The sequence below is a fragment of the Cynocephalus volans genome, chromosome 17, assembly GCF_027409185.1.
Source record: "Cynocephalus volans isolate mCynVol1 chromosome 17, mCynVol1.pri, whole genome shotgun sequence".
In the NCBI taxonomy this organism is placed as follows: Eukaryota; Metazoa; Chordata; class Mammalia; order Dermoptera; family Cynocephalidae; genus Cynocephalus; species Cynocephalus volans.
Window position 1 is genome coordinate 22,627,663 of NC_084476.1, and position 23,445 is coordinate 22,651,107.

The following is a 23,445-nucleotide window of genomic DNA, read 5'->3' on the forward strand; positions in this document are numbered from 1 at the left end:
TGCAGAGGAAGAAACTGAGTCCCAGAAAGAGAGGATGACCCACTCAAAGCCGTGTTCCAGTAAGGAAGCTGCCACTGGAACCCACCTGCCAGCCTCTCCCCTCATCCCTCTCCTTTCCCAACACTGGGCTGCTGCTCTCTGTGGGGTGTGTGTCCACAATGGGCTCGATTCACTGTGGACAGAGCAAACACTGGCCAACCTGGGATCTCCCCTGGAGTTGGCCCAGGCTCAGGAGTCCACCGTCGTTGTCTTCCCGACATTCAGTTGTACAATGGGAGATTGGTGCTGCTTGTTCAGAGAAAACTGCCCTCTGTCCCCAACAACCTTTTACTTGCTCCTACTGGAAATGAGCTGGTCTAGCTCCAATATCCTCACTGGCCAGGTCACAAAGCCCTGCCTGGAAATGGGGACTGGGTTGAGAGTTGTGAGTGTCACAGTTTTAACATAAGCCCTGTTGACCTGGAAAGAGATCCCGAGGCACTGATAAAATATCAGAGTACATTTGAAACAAATATGTGTGACTACAGCCCAGGATCAAGTGCTCTTGAACCACATGTTCCAACTTGCAAACCAGGTTTAGTATTTTTATAATCACAGAGAAAGGGAGGACAAAGGAAGGGAGGGGACAGCCACTTAATCAGTACTTCAGGTCTTTCACTGGTTACATAGTATCATAGGCTCATGGTTAGTCCTTGGTTCCATCCTATTGATAAGCAAGGGTCACAAGGTAAGTTTCATCATCCCTAAGCTGATTGGTCGTTTTCTTTGGTGACAGCATGTCTAGCTTCTATTAGGACATGGGGATGGGGTTGCTGGCTCATTCCACACCCACCAAAGCGTTAGGAATTTAGCTGACCTCAGTCAGAACACATTTCTGGTTTATCACCCCTTTTATCTTTCCCCTTTGGCTCTTCTTCCTGCCATCTCATCCCCCTCCCAAGTCTTCAGAGCCATGGAGATGCTGCTGACACCTCTGGAGCTCTGACTGTGGCACAGACCTCTCTCCTGTCCTCCCAGTTCAACCAGGTGCCTCCTGGATGGCTCTGTTGTGAGACACCATCACAGTTCAAACCCAACCCCTGCTCTTTGCACAAACCTATGTTTTGTTCTGTTCCCAGCTCAGTACCCCAGACCTCCCACACCCTACCCTGTAGTGCCAGATTAAACCACTTACTGTTCCCAAATATGCAGTGCTACCTTTGCCTCCGGGCCTTGGCAGGTGCAGCTGTCTCTCCCCCAACTCCCAATGTCCTTCCTTTTCTGGCTAACTTCTATTCATTCTCTCTCAGCCTCAGCTTGAGGGGTATTGCATTAGTCCGTTTGTGTTGCTATAACAGAAATACCTGAGACTGGGTAATTTATAAGGAAAAGAGGTTTATTTCGGTTACGATTCTGGGACAGTTGCGTCTAGCATGGGCCTCAGGCTGCTTCTACTCATGGCCGAAAGTGGCAGGCAGCCAGCGGGTACAAGCAGATTACATGGCGAGAGGAAGCAAGAGAGAGAGAGAGAAGGTGCCAGGGTCTTTTAAACAACAAGCTCTTGCAGGAACTAATAGAGCGAGAACTCACTCATTAATCCTCCCTCCCCCAGGGAGAACATGAATCCATTCAGGAGGGATCTGCCCCCATGACTCAATCAGCTTCCAATACTGCCACATTGGGGATCAAATTTCCACATGAATTTTGGCAGGGACAACACATCCAAACTCCATCATTCCACCCCTGGCCCCCCAAAACTCATGTCACTCTCACATACAAAATACAATCATTCCATCTCAACAGTCCAAAAAGTCTTAGCTTGTTCCAGCACCAACTTAAAAGTCCAAGTCTTAGCTTGTTCCAGCACCAACTTAAAAGTCCAAAGTCTCATCTGAGACCAAAAGCAAAAGTCCTTCCAGCTGTGAACCTGTAAAAACAGGGCTGACCCCGTGGTTCACTAGGGAGAGTGCGGCGCTGAGAGCGCAGTGGCGCTCCTGCCATGGGTTTGGATCCTATATAGGGATGGCCGGTGCGCTCACTGGCTGAGTGCGGTGCGGGTTTTTGCAAAAACGACAAAAAAAACACAAATTTATTTACTTCCAAGATACAATGGTAGAACAGACATTGGGTGCATGTTCCCACTCCAAAAGGGAGGAATAGGCCAAAAGAAAGCAAAACCAGGTCCCAAACAAGTCCGAAATCCAGCAGGGCAGACATTATGTCTTAAATGTCCAGAATAATCTTTGACTCCAAGTCCTGCATCCTGGGCACAATTGGGCATCTGGGCCCCCAAAGCCTCAGGCAGCCCTGCTCCCACAGCTCTCTAAGGCACAGCCTATTGGGCTGCACTGGTGCCTGCAACTATTCCAGGCCAGTGTTGCATGTTACCAATGGCCCCCAAGTTCTGGGGTCCTGGAGGCAGCCCCACTGCTTTGGCTCTACTAGACATTTTGAAACAGAGTAAGGCTAGGCCTGTGAACCAAACTGACTCCATTTTCCCTAAAGAGGACATTTTGTTACCTTTCCACTCCTCAGTCATGAGACCCCTCAGGGCAAATGATTACCCCATGGGCTGCCCTGACAAAACAGACTGAGATAAGAGAGAAAACAGATATTTACTGAGTTGCAAAACCCCTCCCCAAGGCTTGTCTACTATAATTATAAAAGTTACAGATTAACCTTAAGACTCCTTTAGGAATTCCCACCTGCACACAAAGCATCAAGGTGACTACTACAATGACCCTCCCGGGGTGACAGTGATGAACACCACTGTCTACTGAGCATGCACCCATGATGCAACCAGGAAGAACAGAAAGGACCACCTCCAGTGACGCTGGCCTGCCACCCCTTAACTCCTTTCTCTATAAAAGACCCTGAACAGCTCCCCTCCGGGGGCTAGCCTTACTGTTGCTACCCCCTTATGCATAAGTCTATCTGCTCTTTTAATAAAGCGTTGCTTGCTTTACTGTTGGGTACATTGTTCATTTCTATGACTTTGGAATCTGAGAGCCTAATTGAATCACTGGCAAAAACTGGAAAGCTTTGAGCACCAGAGAGGACTCTAGCTGCAAGAGGCAAGTGGCCACTGGGACTATTTTGCTCCCATGTCTCTGCTGCTGGTAGATCTCTCCTGGAGTCCCTGGCCTAAATTCTGACAAGGCAATGCTTTATTCTCTCTACCTTTCTCTGATTTTCTGAGCCGTCTTCCGCTGTTTGGTTGGATTGTATCCACTAGTATGTAGGTGCACCCTGGAGGGCTCCTGGCTGTGCTTTGTTTTTCTGATTTAAATCTAGTCAATACTTTTCTTTATGCTGAAAACAGTGGGGAGAACTGCTTTATCAATTACTGTTAACGGAATAGGTTGGCCACACCAATTAGAACTAGGCTAAACTGCACCCCACTGCTCCTCTTTTCTCTTTGTTTGTTTGCTTGGTTAGACATTTAGTTGAGTACTGGTAATTAAACCTTCCAATCCTTGCATCAACTTTTTGACTTTCAGGTCATTTGTTTAAGGCGAGAGGGCAGGCCGAGCCTGACCTATCAGTAACAATTTCCCTGGTGGGGGTTCTCTGTGGGGGCTCCGACCCCACTTTCCTGTTTGGCATTGCTCCAGTAGATGTCCTCCGCAGTGGCTCCACCCCTGCAGCAGGTCTCTGCCTGGGCCCCCAGGCTTTTCCATACATCCTCTGGAATCTGGGTGGAGGCTGCCACTCCTCCACTGCTCTCACATCCGGCACACTTAACATGATATGGACACCACCAAGGTTTCAAGCATCTACTCTCCAGGGCTGCTGCACAAACCACACTTGGGGCCACTCTATCCAGAGCAGCTGGGATGCAGGGAGCAGGTTCCCAAAGGCCACTGCATCCCAGGTCTGTCCTCTAGGATAACTCAGTCTTTCTAGGCCTCAGGGTCTGTGATGGGTTGGGCACACTTCCAGACTTCTGAAATGCCTGCAGGGCTTTACTCTCATTTTCTCCACTATTAGCATCTGGCTGCCTCACTGCCAAGATAATGTCTTTAGCAACCAGTTTATCTGCTTCACCCTTGTGTTCTTCTCCTGCTCTTTGCTTCTTTACCCCATGGCCAGGCTGCAAATTTTCCAAATCTTTATGCTCTGATTCCCTTTTAAATTCTGGCTTTACATCATGATTTTGCTGCCATAACCCAGAGTAGGCTCTTAAAAGCAACCATGCAGTGTCCTTAATGCTTTGCTGCTTGGAAATTTCTTCCACCAGATACTCTGGTTCACAACTTTTAAGTCCCACGTTCCACAAAGTCCAAGGACATGGACACAATGATGCCAAATTCCTTGCTATGGTGTAGCAAGGGTGAGCTTTTGTCCAATTCCTGATGAGTTCCTCATTTCTATCTGAGACCTCATCATCCACATGGCCTTTACTGCTCACATTTCTATCAGCATTCTGCTTGCCACCACATAAGTCTCTAAGACATTCCAAACTTTCCCTCATCTTTTTCTCTTCTTCTAAGTCCTCCAAACTCCTCCAACCTTTGCCCATTACTCAGTTCCAAAGCTGCATCCATATTTTCAAGTATCTGTATAGCAACACCCACTCCTGGTACCAATTTTCTGTATTAGGCTGTTTTGTGTTGCTATAACAGAAATACCTGAGACTGGGTGATTTATAAAGAACAGAGACTTATTTGGCTTATGATTCTAGGACAGTTGCATCTGGCATGGGCCTCAGGCTGCTTCTACTCATGGAGGAAAGTGGCAGGCAGCCAGCGGGTACAAGCAGATCACATGGTGAGAGGAAGCAAGAAAGAGAGAGAGGAGGTGCCAGGGTCTATTAAACAACCAGCTCTCGTGGGAACTAATGGAGTGAGAACTCGCTTATTAATCCTCCCTCCCCCAGGGAGAGCATGAATCCATTCAGGAGGGATTTGCCCCCACGACTCAATCAGCTTCCAGCACTGCCACATTGGGAATCAAATTTCTACATGAGTTTCTGAGGATACAACACATCCAAACTCCATCAGGTATGATGGTTAATTTCACATATCAACTTGATTGGGACATGGGGTAGCCAGATATTTGGCCAAACATTACTCTGAGTGTGTCTGTGACGGTGTTTCTGGATGAGATGAACATTTGAATGAGGAGACTAAGCAAAGCAGATTGCCCTCCCTGGTGTGGGTGGGCCTTGTCCAATCAGCTGAAGGCCTGGATAGAAGAAAAAGGCTAGTAAAAGAGAGTTCCTTCTGCTTGACTGACTTCAAGCTGGGACATGGATTTTCTTTCTGTCTTTGGACTTGAGCTGAAACATTCACGCCTCTTCCTGAATCTTAAGCCTACCAACCTTTGCACTGGAACTACACCACTGGCTCTCCTGGGTCTCCAGCTTGCTGACTGCAGATCTTGGACTTGTCAGCTTCCATAACTGCATGAGTCAATTCCTTATAACAGATTCCTTTCCATACACTATAGGTTCTGTTTCTCTGGAGAACCCTAATACAGAGGGTCATCTCCCAACTATCCTCCCCCTGCTGAGATTGCCTTAACTATGCCCCTGTTTTGTCCCCCTCCCCTCACAGACCTGGCCTCCAGTTCTTCAAACCCTAACCACACAAGGCCCAATCCCTCCAACTGCACCCACCGGATTCAGAGCCACTCAGACATGCTGTCAGATCTGTCTCTGTAACTACGGTGCCCACACACACTTGGCACAGAGAAGATGCTCAATAAATTCATGTGGAGGAAATGCAGGTGAGAGTTTCTGTGAGCAATCATTTGGCAAGTTTGAGTGCCCTTGATATGCTATGCTCTGTGGCTGCAGCAAAGAACAAGATACGTGTGTGCCCTGCCCTCACAGAACTTTCTACGGGGAAAACAGACATTGACATGACCTACATTTCCCATCTGCAGAATGGGAAGCATACTCACTCAAACACTGGGCAAGCTCTTTAGGGGTGAAAATATGCAGCAGACTTTAGGAAATGGTTCAGAAAATGGGCCATTCTGGCTCAATTTCATTTCTGATTGTCAGGCAAAGAAATAAAAAGAACATTCTTATCTCCCATTCTCAAGTTTTTCCCCTCAACGTTGGGAAACCATTTTCCAGCCTTGGGAAATAGTGCAGCATAGTGGGGCTTGGGACTTTAGCCCCTCAGGCCCCTCTTCAGGCTTCAGTAGCCCTCCATGTGAAATAGGACGGTGTGCCCTGGACGTGGGAATCACCATGTCCTTCCTGACCATGCATCCTGGGCTCTGCTACGAGGCTCTGGGGGCCACGGCAGGGCAGCTCTGGTGCTCACTGTCTGGGATGGGGAGGGTAGAGGAGACTGATGTGTATGTGGACTGATAACCTGGAAACTCAGTGCAAAATTTCAAAACATAAAGTCCCAGGTATGAACTCAACTGTTTTTGATTTGTTTTTTCTCTTAGATGAGAAAAGCGGAAAAGTTCTGATTCATCCAAAATCTCAGGGAAGGAGGAACGAGCTAAGGAAAAAAGAGATCTGAACCAAGGGTCAGGAGATGTGGGTTCTGGGCCCAGGACACCCAGATAAATTTAAATTTTAGATAAACAACAAATAACTTTTTAAGGATATCTCATAAACTGCATGGAACACACTTCTATTTTAAAGGTACTTATCATTTATCTGAAATTCAAATTTATCAGGGCGTCATATATTTTTATTTGTTCATCTAGCAACCCTATCCCCTAGACTCTCATTTACGTATTTCTTCTGAGGCAGGTGCTCCTGCGACTTCTCCCAGGACTCTCACAGGCAAGAATTATTCATTTTGAAGCATTACCCAGGATTACCAAAAGGTGGAAACAGCCCAAATGTCCATCAACTGATAAACAGGTAAACAAATGTGATCTATCCATGCAATGGAATATTAATCACCCATAAAAAGGAATGAAGTACTGATACATTCTACGTCATGGATGAATCTTGAAAATATTATGCAAAATGAAAGAAGCCAGTCACAAAAAGCCACATATTGTATGATTCTATTTACATTAAATATCCAGAATAGCAAAGCCAGAGGCAAAAAGCAGATTGGTGGTTTTCCAGGGAATGGAGTAGGGGGGAAATAGGAAGTGACCACTAAATAAGTATTGGGTTTCCTTTTAGGGTGATGAAAATATTCTGGAACTAGATAGCAGTGATGGTTGCACACCATTGTGAAGGTTCTAAATGTCATTAATAGTAATTTTTATGTTTGTGTATTTGACCACAATAACAATAACAAAGAATTGCTTATGTTAACCTCAATATACCTCCTCCCTATGTATTATGGGTTGAATTGTGTCCCCCCAAAAGATATGCTGAAGTCCTAGCCCCCAGTACCTGTGAATGTGATCTTATTTGGAGATAGGGCCTTTGCAGATGTGATCAAGTTAAGATCGGGTCTTTGGTGGGCCCTAATCCAATATGACCAGTGTCCTCATAAAAAGATGTCAATACAGAGACACAGACCTGGGAGAAGGCCAGGTGACCAGGGAGGGAGAGATGGGAGTGCTGCAGCTGCAAGCCAAGGAACATCTGGGGCTACTGGAAGCTAAAGGAGGCACAAAAAGACCCTTCCCTGGAGGCTTTGGAGGGAGCACAGCCCTGCCAACACTTTAGTTTCCAACTTCTGGAACTCCAGAACTGTAAGGGAAAACGTTTCTGTGTTTTAAGCCACCACATTTGCGGTATTTGTTACAGCATAAGGAAGGCATCCTCTGAGCATCTCCACGCCCACCCCTGCCCTGCCAGAAATGCCCTCCGAGCTTTGAGAAGAAGCACACAGCCACAGACACGTCATTCTGTTGCCTCAGTTTTAAATATTTATTTAAAATCCAGAAGGGAAAAAGAGAAACAAAACCCATTGGGGTTCTAACACACTGACACATGGACAGAGACGTAAACGAGGACAGCAGAAAAACCCGAGAATGAGACAGAGGCCAGGTGGAGACTGGCAGCGTGGGGAAACTGATTGCTGAGATGAGGCCCGAGACGCTACACAAATGAACTTCAGTGCGCAGTGTCCAGGCTGGGGACGCAGGGCGGGGGACACAGGAAAAGTCTGGGGTGGGAGGGTGGGCCAGAGTGAGGTATTAAATAATGAAAGTCAGATCCAATTCCCCAAGAGACACAACTTGAGACGAGAAATACACAAACAGAGACTTTCACATAAATTTTCCCCCTTCTATAAAAATAATTCCTTAGTTAAAATAACCTCGAAATCCAATTCAGGCACTGAACAATATAGTACAATTCAGATTATCGTGCTGAACTCCGAGATTCCCATAATTATTCCTTCTCCTCAGCCCAAATGTACACTTGGAGCCATGACAGTGGGTTTCTATCGAATTTAAGGACAATGAAAAAGCAAGAACCATGATGGCATCTGGAAGGTTCGGCTCCTGAAAGGAAGTTATATGGCTTGGTGAGATGGTTTAATATGTATATTTCACCTTCAAGGCCAGCCCTGACCCAACACTGCTCTTGCAATTGGTTTCTTCAAGGTCAAGGCTTCTCCCAGGACCTCTCCAAGTCAGGCCCTCCAAGGGCAGCCCTAACCTCCCTTCAGGACCACAAAAGGCCAAGTCAAAATGCTTCGTGCCCAGGCTTCTTCATTGCCTGAAAATAATAGACATTTCAAAGTCCTTAAGTTAAAAGGTAAATCTCTCTACTTCTGGTTTCCGGTAGTTTTTTTCTTTGTTTTTTCTTTGCTTTTTTGCTGTTGTTGTTGATTTATTTTTCTTTTCTTTTTTCCTCCTTAGCAGGTTACCTGACGAGCACCAGAATGATGCTAGGAAAATTCAAAAATTCCCCAAACTTTGTCACTTGGAGGAGAGAGAAAGATGTGGCCAATGCTCCACATAGAGAAGTTTCTTCCAAGTCTGTGGCAAAAATGGTAGCACCTTTAGAATCTTAAATAGGTTTTTTTTTTTTTTTCTTAAAAAAATCACATACACTACGAGAGACGGATGCGAGCACCAGCGATTTCACAGTGGGAGGTAGCAAATATGGGCACCCACCCCAGGGTCTCGCCTCTTCCCACCCCTGGCTGCTCTTTCTCACCCTCTCACCTCTTTCCAGGTGAAAAAATAGTAACACACCTTCTTTTTGCTTGTTTAAATAATATATATGCTTCTTTCCTTTTCACCTTTTTTCATGTCTCCTTTCTAATATTGCACATCAAAGGCTCCCTGGCAGGGACCAGCTGACGAGATACCCCCTTCCCTCAAGTTGGCTTGAACATGGGGCTCTTTGGGCAGGAAGCTGGGGAGAGAAGGGGGTGGCGCAGAGCTGGGAGACAGGCCACGGGGCTCAGGCGGGTTGCAGGCCCAGTTTGCTCTGGCTGGCTCTTTGGTTGGTCTTTGGGGCTGAGCTGGGATCAGTCACTCCCAAGGACACCCAATCCCCTGCTACCCCCCACCCACTTATACTGGGCAGACAACAGCTGGGGCCTGCCTAAGGATCCCTGGGAAGAACCACCTGCCCCTCGGTACCCTCTCCTCGCCTCCTCCTCTTCCCTTCCCCAAGAGGCCTAGAGGAGCCAGGAAGTCAGAGGTCAGAGGAAGCATGCAGGTCCAACTTCGAGGCGGTACTGCTTCCCTGATGAGGCAGGAGGGAGGTTATCCACGCTGATGATAGGCAGCTGCTGGGGGTCCTGGGTCCGGAAGGTGAAGAGCGTCTGATGCCATCGGCCATCCTGGACCTGAGGGTAAAAGTAAAAGCAGACGTGTGTCCCTCACGGTTCTCATCATACATCATGTACATTTCCTCCATCATCTTTCGTCACAATTGTTAATGGCTGCATGGTATTTCACCATAGCAATGACCTATATGTGAACATTTCAAGTGCTTCCAAGTTTTTATTCTTATAAGTGATGCTGGAATGACTATCAATGTAGCTCGACCTTTGTGCACATTCTTAATTATTTCCTTAGAACAAATTCTAGAAGTAGAATTGCTAGCTCAAAGGATAGGTATGTTTCTAAGGTTTGGGATATATACTGGACATATGAGGGCATTTCAAAAAGTTCATGGAAAAATAGAATTAAAAGATAATATGACTATTCCCATGAATTTTTTGAAGTACCCCTGTACATTTGAATATAGATATAAAGCTGCTATTCAGAAAGTCTCTACCAATTTATTTTTTCCAGTAGCTTCATGTGAGAGTGTTGATTTCCCCACATCCTCACTAACACTGTATATTATTAGGTTTATTTAATCTTGTAGAATGGCTTTTTGCCTTTTGACAACTTTCCATCTCCCCCTCCCCTAACAAGCCTGTTTGGGGTATCTGAAAATGAACAGAAATATTAAAAGAAGAAATTAGCCTGACTAGGGTGGGGACAGAGAGAAGAGAAGAAATATATAATCACTTTTAAGCAGTCTTACAAATAAGTATAGTATCTACTAGCCTGTAAAATTTTTACCAGCCCAAACCTCCCCTTAGAAGGTTTGCAGAGAGAAGAGTGAATAAAACAATTTTATAAAACTGTTATAATAAAGTTATTACACAAAGATAAAAAATTATTTATATCATACTAACATATTATAGCATAAAATTATTAGATATAATCTTATAATAAACACAAGTTTTTCCCAACAAGTTTTTTCCACTTGACCATGCAGGAAGGGCCTCTGAGGAGCTCCAAGAATTACCTTGCAGCCATCTACAGACACCTCTGGCCTAAACTGACCCCCGGCTTCAAAGATCTGTCCATTCCAGGCACGGAAGCGCACAGGCTGCTTGGCTGGGGTCTTCCCGGTGCCCTCCTGCCACACGGTCATGTTCAGGCAGTGGATGGTGATATGCTGCGTCACCTCAGAGCTGAGCAGGTGCAGAAAATTCATCTGGACCCGGCTGACAGCAAACTCGACCTGTAGAGAAGATACAGCAGGGAGCTGCCTGCAGCTCTCAGAATTCTCCGTCTCCCTCTTGAGGGAATAGGGATAGGCCCGTTCCTGGGACACATCTCCTGACTCTGCTCCCAGACATGTGTCCACTTGAAAGACAGCAAAATGGAGGTCTGTGCGAGCTGGTCCCACAGTCCCTTGGCTGTGTAACTAGGAAGGGCCTGCCTGACTCCAGAGCCAGAGCTTCGAGGGCCTTGCTATGATCCAACCCACTTCCCCACTGTATGGGTTGTTATAGTGGATTCTCATAATTTTATGTTGCCTCGGCATTCATCCGTAGTGTAAATTGAACTTTCTTGAGATCCAATCAAGATGGCAGAATAGACGGTCCCCAGCATCACTCTCTCCCACAAATCAACCAAATTTACAACTATAAAAATATAACATCAGCCAAGCCGGGGCTGCTGGAGCTCAGGGGAAGAGGAGGAGAGACCTACGGAGTTCATGAAGGGGGAGAAGCCATGATGAGAGAAAGAAAAAGCTGCTCTGAGCATTTCGGGCCGCGGCTGCTTTAAGGCTCGAGCTGCTGAGCACATGGAGCAGGAGCTGGCAGAAGCCACAGCTGTGCCCTTCAGATGGAGTCACTTGGAGGAGGCAGGAGAGAAGAGGACCTTGGTGGCCCCAGGACAGCAAGACGACTAACAGGGTTCCTGTGGCCCGACACAGGAGCGAGGAGCCAGAACAACTGAAAAAATGGAGCCATTCAGGGGCCGGTGAGTCATCGCAAGGGACCGGCGCATGGGAGGTGTTTGCAGCACAGGCGGGGAGGGGGGAGACGGGCCCACCAGGGGAACACTGGGGCACAGCAAGGACAGCTGATCTGCCCCCCAATCAGCACAGGACCACTCAGAGGAGACTGGTCAGGAATACAGAACAGCATGGGGTGTAGTTTGATGAAAAAATTCAGGCCCAGATCAGAGATTCTACAGAACACAGATCCACCGGGTCTCTGGAGAGCCGGAAGTACCTGTAAGGTCAACCATTAAACCCTGAGCTGCACAAAAAGCCTTCCCTAGGGAAACAGCAGCAAAGCAGCAATTTAAACAACCATACAGCTCAAGTACTGGTTCCCACAGGAAGTTCCCCCATGTTAGAAGCAAAGGACAAAAAGTTAGTTCCGGCCCAGGCACACCACCAGCACCTCAGGTCCTGCCTGGGAACTGGAGGCTTGGATCTGGGGACAGGACCCCACTCCCACTTCCAGGCAAACTGTACCAGTACCTTGGGGACAGCCTGGGGACCTGAAGCATGGGAAAGGGGACTGGACCCACCTCCTACAACCAGGCACACTGTGCCAGCACCTTGGGGCCCACCCAGGGACCCGGGGTATGGAGTCGGGGACCGGACCACCCTCTCACAACCAGGCACAATATGCCAGCACCTCAGAACTCACCCAGGGACCCAGAGCATGGAGAAGGAGACTGGATCTCTCTCCCACAATCAGGCACAACATGCCAGCACCTTGGGGCCTGCCCAGGGACCCGAGGCAAGGAGAAGGGGAACGGACCTCTCTCCCACAACCAGGCACACCATGCCAGCGCTTCAGGGCCTGCCTAGGGAACCAAGGACTGGAGAAGGGGACCGGACCTCCCTCCCACAACCAGGCACACCACGCCAGCAACTTGGGGCCCGCCCAAGGACCCAGGGCATGGAAAAGGGGACCGGACCTCCCTCCCACAACCAGGTACACCACGCCAGCACCTTGGGACCCGCCCAGGGACCCAGGGCATGGAGAAGGGGACCAGACCTCCCTCCCACAATCAGGCACAACATGCCAGCACCTCGGAGCCCACTCAGGGACCCGGGTATGGAGAAGGGGACTGGACCCCCTTCCCACAACCAGGCACACCACGCCAGCAACTTGGGGCCTGCCCAGGGACCAGAGGCATGGAGAAGGGGACCAAACACACCCCACAACCAGACATACCGCCAGTGTCAAGGAGCATGCCAAAAACAGCACCTCCACGTGGGTGGCCCACCATAGCTACCACAATAAGCATGGCTGCTGCAAAAGCAGCTAGACGCCACAGCCACCACGCAGATGGTCCACTGACCACTGGAGTGCATTGACACAAGGAGAGTCACCAGCAGAGACGAAGAAAAGAAGAGGATGTCTCTTTCCACAAAACCCATTTCAGAATGACAGAAGAAGCATCTGCTCTATGATAATATTGGGGGACCTGATCACATCTCTCAGCATTGGACAGATCATCTAGGCAACAAGTTAACAGAGTAACCATTTTTCTTTCAGAAGGAGAGAAGAAATCTAGGGCAATTAGAGGGGGGAGGGGGAGGAGAGAGGTTGGACAAGGGGCATAAAGAATAGTTACGATTTGTAACAATATATATGCTAGTAATTTGATTTAATCAACATATCTCAGTGTTCAACCCAAAAAATATGTATAATCGATTTTGATTCAATAAATAAAATAAATTAAATAGAATAAAATATTTGTAGAATTAAAAAAAAAAAGAACTTTCTCATCCGAGAAGCAGGCTCAGTCACGCATGCAGTTTCCAGCTCTGCACCTCCTCCCAGTTCCTCCATGTTGGTTGATCCAGATATCCGCCTTATACAGCTGCCCCCTCGTGACCATCTCTCTAAGGGACAGCTCCATACAGCCTACTAGACTGGCCCTGCTGGCCCTCACACCACACGTGGACTGCAGAGATATGCCACAGTGCCCACCTCTCAGGTACAACATGTTTGCCTGTTTGCTGCAAACCCATCACTTGACTCTTTGTGGAAAACCTGTTCAGATAATGCCCTGGGCCCAGTAAAGGCATGCACCCATAGGTCCCTTCTCTGCCTGTACTCGATGACCTCCGTGGGTGTGGCATCCCAGTGAGCCATGTCCCCCACACCCCAGGACGTGTAAGTAACAAATTCCTTATTTCCATCTGTGTCACTCCTAACGACTGAAGGGGTGCTCCCCATCTTAAAGATCCTAAATTAAAACAGCGGTCTTTGGGGCTGAGCTGGGATCCAGAGGCACAGAAAGGAAGACCTTGCTCAAGATTGAGAGGCTCATTGAGAGGAGGAAACGAGACATGCTTTCCACCCCCTTTCTACATCCCAAGATCCCTGTGGGGTGGGGGTGGGGTGAGGTGCTGCCGAAAATGGCAGGCCTGTGAACAGATGACAGGACAGTGTTTATGGCTTCGGCGGTGCCCCACAGAGATCCAGGGTTTCATTCTGACATTGCTCCGGGTAGAGCTGGTGACCTTCATGGGCAGTCATGCTGCCAGCCCAGTCACCAACTCCAGCCCTCACCCCTAAGCCCCCCAAACCTCCCAGTCACAGGGGACAGGGCCTGAAGAGGTCACTGAGTCTCTGCTGGGCTGTGAGCTCTCGCTGCAGAGCCAGTGGTAAGTCTGACCTCTCCAAGCTGGCTCGGGGCCTGGCCCATGTTAGGGACAGAGACTTGTTGACCAGCTGGCTGCTAGACTGCTTTGCTTCAAGATTCTCAAACTCTGGGTCTGACATGGTCAGCACAAGGCACCTCTTGGAGCTTCCCCTGGGGTGGAGCTGATGGAATGAGATCCAGAGGGCTCTGGGTCTACAGCTCCCTTGCAGCTGGAGCACCTTCTCATTGTGGAATGAATCGCCCCCAAATGTGGAGGCCTTGGTGGAAGTGCAGACCCACAATCCACTGAGAGGGACCTTAGGAGGGGGAGTGATCACACCCCACTGCTGCCATCTGCCTTGGTTTGCTGTAGAGTTGCCCTGAGTCACCTAAAATGCTCAGTCCAGAGACAGCTGGTGGTCAGCGGGCATTGCGGACTAGTTCAATATTTGCATACACAACTCTGTGCAGTGTGTTCCAGATGAATGTCCCGCTGACTTACTGCATGGGTGATTCATGGTTCTCCAAGCCAGGCCAGCTTGGCCAACTGCTCTGCTTTAGATATTAGGCAGAAGATTATATTTGAAGAATGAATCATCATCATCATACAACTCCAAGGGGTTTGGAAGGCATGGATTAGTCCAACTCATCCCCAATTTATAGATGAGGAAACTGTCTAGGAAAGAGGAGATGACTTTCCCAAAGCCATGCAGCAAGACAGGCAGGGCTCAGAACAGAACCTGGCTTGGTTGTGGCCCAGGGCAGGGTGGGGGCAAAGAGGGTCCACCTGGTGGACGGTGGGGAGCAGATGGGTACCTTGGAGGCCGTGATGGGCTTGAGACATGTCTGTCCACCATGTGTGAAGTTGCAGGAGACTTCGATGGTGTCGGACGAGCAGCCAAGGTTTGGATCCACCCAGTAGGTACCTGTAGGCAGTGTGGGATGGGGGTGACGTATGTATCTGGGGAGGAGCTCAGGACTTGGTTCTGCAGAGGGACCCTGCACCCTGTGACCTTTTGAACCACATTTCGGTATGAAGTCAGGGCTCGGGTGGGTAGAAAAGGGATTTCTCGAGCCACTGAGATGGAAGGAAACCTGGGTAGAGCTCACAGCTAGCAGATTCCCTGGAGGGGGTCACACGGCTCAGCACTTCCCTATGCAGCTACTGGGACATGCTCATTTTATAGAGGAGACAACTGAGGTTGACAGAGGCTGAGCCACTTGCCCAAGAGATCTAGGGATCATTTAGTTGAATGGTTTCTCCAAGTCCTAGGGCCTTCCAGGGGAGGGTGGGAGTCAGGGCTCCCATCCCCCAGCCAGGCACTTCCACTTGCACCTGGCTTCCCCTTTGGGCTTCCCAGGGAGCCAAAGCCTCTGCAGCTGAAAGAGGGGGACCACTGGCCATCTAGTTCCAGCTTCTTGAAAGAGGAGGATGAACCATAGCTGGCCTCAGCTCACAGAGCTGGTTAGAGGCAGCGTTGACATTGGAACTCAGGTCTGTCCACCTCCAAAGCTTGTCCTTCCACAGGAAAATGCTGGCTCACCCAGAACCCATGACGGGCACCCCTGGGGCTGGGACTCTCATAGCCCTTGGGGACCTTTTTTAGCCAAAGCTCTTGTCTCAGTGCACTGAAATAGTCGTCCTCAGCTTGTGGATCTGTGGGCTCTGGAAAGGTGGGACCACTCCTCTGTGTTCCCCACTATATCCCACACCCCAGGAAACACAAGGCCTGGTATAGTGTGAGGCTCAGTGACTGTTTGTTGAATGAATAATGACTGCCCATGTGTCTGTCTCCCTGAGGACAGAAATGTGGCCAAGAGGAGCTGAGAATCAAATACTCCACCTGCCTCAGCTGGTCATGGAACTCCCCCAGCCCTGCCCCACCCTGCCCCTGGGCAGGAAGTCCCCTGAGCCCCTCTTACCATCCATCATCTTCTGCTCACAGTCCATGAGGTCCCGGCAGACCCGGGCAGGGTTCTCTTTGGTGCCCAGGGGTGTTTTAATGCTCTGAATGAGGTTGCTGAGGTAGTGTAAGGTTTTAAAGATCTCCCCTCCCTGGTCCAGCACCAGCCGGTCCGGATAGCTGTAACCCTGTCATGAGGAGAGGGGATGGCCACTGGCTCCCTAAGGTCCTGGCCCAGCCCAAGGTCCAACCTCCACAGCCCCAATTTCTCCCGACTTGGGAGATATCGTTGAGTTCCCAGAGTCATGGCTGGGGCAGGTGTTGAGTTTTTCTCCATTTCACAGATAAAGAAATGGGGCCAAGGGACAAGATGAAGGGGGTGGGGCTGCCACAGTGGCCTGGGGGCTTGAGAGGAGGGCAGGGTGAGGAAGGGCAGAGCCCTACGACTGACTCAGGCAGGGTGCATGGGATACCAGGAGTGGCCCCAAATCCATGTCTGGAAAGAGTCAACGGAGGAGGAGGAGCAGAGAGGAGGTGACCTGGGGAGGCACGCAGTCACTGCTGGGCTCCCCTGGGGTGGGAGCAGGGGCTCCTGAGAGGCACCAGGAGATGGAACTGGGACCAGCAGGTACAGTCCCAAGAGCAGGGTTTCAGCTCAGAGGAGCAGATCTTCACTAGGGGGAGGAGGGGGTTGCGGAGTCCTAGGAGCAGGGGGGCATCAGAGTTACCCTGACCAGGTGTGACTCCTCCTGAGTGACGCTGAGCCTCAGCTTCCAGAGCCACAGTCAGAGCTCAATACACCCCCTATCGCTGGGGCAGCAGAGCTAGTGCAGGTACGTGTGTGTGCGTGTGCATGTGTGTGTGTCAGAGGCTGGCGGCCACTCCCTCAATCCATTTCTTCTCTCGCCTGGACACACAGACCACACCTCCCAGCCTCCTTTGCACTCCAGCCTATGGATCGAGAGCCAAGCAATGTGCACCCCACAAAGGCCTGGTCCAAAGACCCTCCTGCACGATTCTCCACGCCCTCTTCCCCCTGGTGGTGCCTGCCCCTGGCATGGGGTGACCTTGGGAGTCATGTGTGGGAGAGCAACAGGGTAGAACCCCTGGCAGGCAGCCTGGGTCTCTCATTAACAAGCCAATTAGCCTTTATGTGCATGAGAAGTAAACTCTTCTCTGTGCAACTGCCAGAGCAGAGTGGGTGGGAAGCACTCCATAAACAGAGCTATTTTAATGAATAATGTTGAAGACTGCCACAGGTCAGAGCTCTCCTTGGATGCGGCATAACTGACCCTGGATGTGAAGGACACACTTCCCTTCTCAATCCCTGCTGCCTCTTGGTCGTCTGTCTGTGCACTGACCTCCCTGGATGGATGGTAAGTGGTTTGCCCATGCTGTCTTACCCCTCTAGATTGTGGGCCCTCAGAAAGTCAAGGCTGTGACTGGGTACCAACCTGCCCTGGCATCCAGCACTGGGGACAACAGAAACACTCACAGGAGGTCTGAGCTGGGGGCAGTGAGTTCACCACCTTGGCAAAGACGCAAGGCTGCAAAGGGGACTCCTGACAGGGTGGACTAGAGGACACCTGAGGCCCTTCTCAGCCTGGGGTCTTGGAGCTGAGCTGACCACAGGCCAGGGTCTTAGCCAAGCCCTGTGGGCTGACCATGAGTGTCTTGCTCCTGGAGGAACAGTGGGTGAGCCCTGGGAAGCTGCTGTGGGCCCCAGGACCAGGCGAGCATCTCTCCCCAACTCAGGCCAGCAAGAGCTCCAAGACCCCGAGAGGTCTATGGAGACAGCTCCAGGGCCCAGGCCTGCTTCTGGCCTTGCTCTGATCCTGCCCTGGCTTGACTGGCTGTGTGACCTTGGATTCGTTGCTGCCCATTCTGAGCCTTAACCCCCATCTGTGGTTGTGAGATGTCATCAAGACCAGGGCTCTTAAACCCTTGGTAAAGAACACGTGGAGGGCACTGACCACATGTGAGCCATTATTTGTGTTTCAGCCAGGGAAGGCTTCCATGTGGGCAGAGCCCCTGGAGGTACCTGTGGTCTGAGTGCTCCATTAGTGTCCATCCACATCTGGAAAGCTGCCCCAAGGTCATCTTGTTGCTGTGCAGGGAAAAGACAGGAGACAGGGTGTGTATCCTGCCCCCCCAGGGTCCTGCAGACCTACCAAGTCGGAACCCCAGGGCCCGAGCACTCACTCCCCCATCCCGCCTTCCCTGGCAGGACCTCAGCCAAGTCACAGCCCTCTGCAGAACTTTCTGTCCTTCCTCCCCTAGCAGACAGTGGCAAAGCTGACCCTGCCACTCCCTTCCTCCAGGAACTTCAGTAGCTCCCCATTGTCCTCAGGATTAAGTTCAAACTCAGCATGGTTACAAGACCTAGTTTGAGCACTGTGGTCTCTCTCCTTGTCTCTCTCTTCTCCCCCATATATGCTCTAGCACCAGACACACTATAGCACCTCTAAGTTCCTAAATGCCATGCTCTGTCTAGCCCCTGGGCCTTTGTACATGCTACTGCCATTGCCTGGAACACTCTTTCCTCCCTCCAATGCACCATTCGGCTCTCTCCTATACCAGTGAGTCTTAACAGGGGGTAATGATGCCCCCCAGGGGACATGTGGCAATGTCTGGAGACATTTTTGGTTGTTACAACTGGAGAAGGGGCACTCACTGCTTGTGGTAGAAGCCAGGGATGCTGTTAAATATCCTACAATGCACAGGACAGTCACTCACAGCAAAGAATTATGCAAACATCAATAGTGCTGCAGTTGAGAAACCCCACTCTGTACACATCCTATAGATGTCAACTCAACAGGAAGCCTCTCCTGATGCTCCTGGCTCCAGGCTGGGGGAAGCCCCCTTTCTCTATGTCCCCACAGTCCTCGTGTTTGTCCTTTGGCTTACACTGTAATGGTCTAATGTACAAGTGTACCTCCAACCCTAGCATGGGGTTTGGCAGAGGCACAGCTGTAGTCTTGCCATAGAAACAGCAAGGGGGAGAATCTAATGGCAAATAAAGCCCAGGCTTGGGATCCAGCTCCCTTGCCCAATGCTCCTTGGACTAAGAATTTGTGACAACCCTTAGCAATCAGCCCATCCATGCAGACTACACAGACAAGACCCAGGAGCTCAGCACTGGAGCACTGTCCTGGGTTCACAGTCAGGGGCACATCCTGGAGAAAGCCTAGTTTCCTGCCTCCTGCCTCTTTCTGTGGCTTCAGGGTCCAGGGCTCCAGTATGAAGTGACAAAATGACATGGCCATCCCCAGGGCCCGCTTAGGATTCTAGCCATCGTGGCCTGAGAGGGTTCAGCTACCGCCCTCCCCTGACCCCCTAGGCCTCACCCCAAGTAGGCAAAAGACAATGTTCTCCAACTTACAAGCTGGATAGGACCCCCTGGAGGACCCTGCAAAAGAAGACGGTGGGTCAGTATTTGAGGGGGACAGGGTGCTGGAGTCCTGGAGGCTGCAGAAGATGGGAGAGGCTCTCAAACATGCAAGGACCTGCCAAGCTGGTCTCTGCTCTCTGGGAGGCCTGGCTGGCCTCACTGGGGCTGGTCTATACTGTCCTAGGAGTCTGTGGGCTACCAGAAGCATGTGAGTCCTATGAGGTTCAGGGTCAAGGCTTAGTCTGCCTTGGGTCTCATGCACAGGAACCCTGACTCTGTCCCCAGAAGTCCAAGATGCACCAAACATTCAATTACCTACCGGTGGGCCGGGCTGCCCTCTTGGGCCAGGAGGACCCTGGAGGAAGAGAACAGCAAGGCCCTGGTCAGCAAGGCCCTGGTCAGCAGAGCCTTCCCTCTCCCCCCACCCCAGGCCCTCCTCAAGCAGACCTGAGACCCGGGGACAGTGGTTCCCCTGGTATAGACGTACGGATGGGAGGACGGAGGTCCAACAGGAAAGAATGTGCCTGAGGACACCCGTAGTTATGGGGAGGAGAACCCAGGGTGCCGGCCCCATCCTACTCCCACCATACAGCCCACACACCCAGCCCACTCACCCTCGGACCTTGCAATCCCTGGAGGGAGACAAAAGCAGGGGACAGAGTTAGGGGACCAGGGCTGAGTCATGGCCCCACCCTTCTCCCACCCCCTGCAGCTCTACCCCCAGCCTCATCCACTCACCCAGTCCCCTCGGCTGCCTTTGTCACCCTTCGGACCCTGCAAAAAACCATGCGCAGTGAGACCGGGCTCAGAGGGGAAGCCTCATTTTCCAGATGGGGAAATTGAAGCTCAGACTAGCCCTGGGTCACAGAGACAATCTAGAGCCAGAAAGGCAAAGGGACCCAGGAGTCTTCCTGCCCAGCCCCCAGCACATACCGGGAGTCCAGAAGGTCCCAGGATTCCGAGGGGCCCAATGATGCCTTCCTTTCCCTAAAAGAGAGAGAAAGTCTTGTGTGTCCTTGTTCCATTCCTGGGGAATAGGGTCACAGAGACAGGGGTGGAGGGCAGCCTGAGTGTCTCAAGAGAAAGGAAGGGAGGTCTCCTCGAGCAGGGGCTGGGCCACGCATCCTTTGAGCCCCTCCTGTGTGCCTGGGGATGGGCTCCAAGAGAGGGGTGATGGGAACAGGGTGACAGGAGGAAGGAAGGTGGCCTGGCTGGCAGGAACAGCCTGAGCACAGCTGTGAAAGTGGGAATGAAGACTGGGTAGAGGGGGCTCAGGAGTGAAGGGGCAGGAGGAGGAGGACATGTGTCCAACCAGCTGGTGGCTGACCAGCTGTGGGCCTGGGACAACTATGCCCACTGGGACAGAGGGGGAGGGGACTCACCATCAAGCCAGGAGGCCCCCGAGGGCCCTGGATGCCTTTGAAGCCGATGTCCCCAGGGGGGCCCTGCAGGAGGCAGAGGAAGGGCTGTCTGTGCCCGGCGGGCCACTGGGTAAAGGCCCTAGCAGCTCCCTCACCCCTGGGGTCTGGCTGACCTTTGCCATCCCATCAAGAGAGGCTTTACCTGGGAGGCCCCAGGATGAGTAATACATGTCCACAGCCATTTAGCAGGTGCCAGCAGTGTGTCGGCTCAGGGCTGTGTGGTATATGCCTCCGGCCTTAATTTTTGCTACTGTTATTACTCCCATTTTACAGATGAAAAAAGCAAGGCTTAGAGGGACTAAAGTGACCTGCCAAGAGCAGAGCAGGTAAATTGTGGAGCTGGGCTTGGGACCCAAGTCTGCTGGAATAAGTACTGGGGGGCCAAGGGTGTTCACACTTGATTCCGACTATGTTCCAGCCCATATTGTAAGTGCTCAATAAATATTTGTTGAATGAATAAATGAATGAATAAGTGGGTAGATGGATGGGACCCAAGAAGAACAGTGAGGAGTAGGAGTCTGTACCTTGGGTCCAAAGAGGCCAGCAATTCCTGGAAAGCCCATCTCGCCAGGGTCGCCCTGTGCGCAGAACAGGAAGAAATGGGTCAAGTGAGTCAGGACAAGGGTGCCCTTCAGGCAGACCCCTTCCTGGCCTATTTGGGGACATCAGCAGCTCCACTGGGAGGCCATCAGAGTGTGGACAGCTCACAAACTAGATACCAGTCAGCCTGGGCTCCAAGGGGGACAATGCCCTCAGTCAGATGAGAAAGTGGAGCCCAACATGGGTATTCCATAAGGAAAGCTCTGCAATATGCAGGAGCTCCTGTCCCAGGTCTTCAAGGGAGAGAATGAAAGGACCCGCAGAATCCCCCCACCCATCCGAAAAGCTCTGTTAAGGAATGGTCCCCTAAAAGTAGCCCCACTAGTTGAGGGCCTACTATGTGCCGGGTGCTTTGTAGGCACCACGATGCATGCATGCTCCCACAGCAACCCAGGGAGACACCACAGCCCATGCTCACGGATGGGGAAACTGAGGCTCAGAGAGGGCAGGAACTTCCTCAAAGTCACACGGATGCCATGTTGTGAATTCCGCTAGATTCAGACCAGGTGTGAACGGTTCCAGGGGCGTTCATGCCTCCTCTCCTGAGCCCTGCTCCCCACCTCCTGAGGGGCTGGAGAACAATCAGCACGGGGTGGGGGAGCAAGGGAGCCCCTGAGCACCTGGGAGCCCGTCATTACTGGCACATTCCTGGGGCTTGGCATTCAAGCTCATGAGTCAGAAAGCCTTGGGTTAGAATCTCCTGGTCTTATATTTTGAGACCTGGGGCTAGTCACTTCCCCTTACTGAGCCTTGGTTTCCCCACCTGTAAAACAGGATAAAAAGCCATCTTCCTCCATGCAGGTGAAGACCTGGCACTGGTGAGGATGGGCTGAGGGGTCAGGATTTGGCTGAGTCCCATGTCATCTAAATCCTACCTGTTTATTCTTGAAAATAATAGTTTTATTGGGTTATAGCTCACATATTACAAAATTCATCTTTTTAAAGTGTATAATTTAGTGGCTTTTAATATATTTACAAAGTTGAACATTGATCACCACTGTTTAATTTCAGAACATTTTCATCAACCCCAAAAGAAACCCTGTACCCATTAGCAGTCACTCTCCCTTCCCCTTTTCCCCCAGCTCCTGGCAACCACTAATCTATTTCCTGTCTCTATGGATTTGCCTATTCTGCACATTTCATATAAATGGAATCAGGTAATATGTGGCCTTTTGTCTGGCTTCCTTCACTTAGTATTATGTTCTCAAGGCCCATCATGTTGTAGCATGAATCAGTACTTCAATCTTTTTGTGGCCAAATCATGTTCCATCATATGGAAATACATGTTCCAACATATGTCACACCACATGTTATTTATCCATTTATCAGTTGGTGAACATTTGAATTTATGAATACTGCTGCTATGAACATTTGTGGATAGGTTTTTGTATGGACATATGTCTTCAGTTCTCTTGAGTGTACACCTAGGAGTGGAATTGCTGAGTCATAGAGTAACTATGTTAAACAGGGGAACTGCCAACCACTTTCCAAAGTGGCTGCACAATTTTATACTCCCACCAGCAATGTGTGAAGGTTCCATTTTCTCCACATCATTGTCAACACTTGCTATTGTCTGTCTTTTTTACTTAGCCATCCTAGCGGGTGTGAAGTGGTATCTCACTGTGGTTTTGATTTGTCACGTATGTGTTTATTAGTCTTCTTCTTAAAAAATATTTGCACATCTCCTTTAGAGAGATGTCTGTTCAAATACTTTGCCCATTTTAAAATTGGGTTGTCTTTCTATTCCTGAGTTGTAAGGGTTCTTGTATATTCCAGATACAAGTTCCTTTTCGGATATATGATTTGCAAATATTTTCTCCTGTTCTGAGAGTTTTTTCACTTTCTTGATAGTATCCTTCAAAGCACAAATGTTTTTGATTTTGATGAAGTTCAAATCTACTTTTTC

At 50.2% G+C, this 23,445-nt stretch overlaps 1 protein-coding gene across 1 annotated transcript in view; it reads right to left on the bottom strand.

Moving 5' to 3' along the window:
* Positions 1-8,788: 8,788 nt before the first annotated feature.
* COL27A1 (collagen type XXVII alpha 1 chain) overlaps positions 8,789-23,445 on the bottom strand; it is a 148,223-nt gene continuing 133,566 nt past the window's right edge. Inside the window, exons 50-61 of the mRNA XM_063081986.1 lie at positions 21,464-21,517; positions 20,901-20,963; positions 20,452-20,505; positions 20,257-20,292; positions 20,133-20,150; positions 19,838-19,873; positions 19,510-19,536; positions 18,169-18,234; positions 16,147-16,315; positions 15,040-15,149; positions 10,622-10,840; positions 8,789-9,665 (exon numbers count right to left, since the gene is read on the bottom strand). Of these exons, the coding sequence (XP_062938056.1) occupies positions 9,519-9,665; positions 10,622-10,840; positions 15,040-15,149; positions 16,147-16,315; positions 18,169-18,234; positions 19,510-19,536; positions 19,838-19,873; positions 20,133-20,150; positions 20,257-20,292; positions 20,452-20,505; positions 20,901-20,963; positions 21,464-21,517 (999 nt within the window). The 3' untranslated portion in view covers positions 8,789-9,518. The remainder of the gene's footprint in view (positions 9,666-10,621; positions 10,841-15,039; positions 15,150-16,146; positions 16,316-18,168; positions 18,235-19,509; positions 19,537-19,837; positions 19,874-20,132; positions 20,151-20,256; positions 20,293-20,451; positions 20,506-20,900; positions 20,964-21,463; positions 21,518-23,445) is intronic.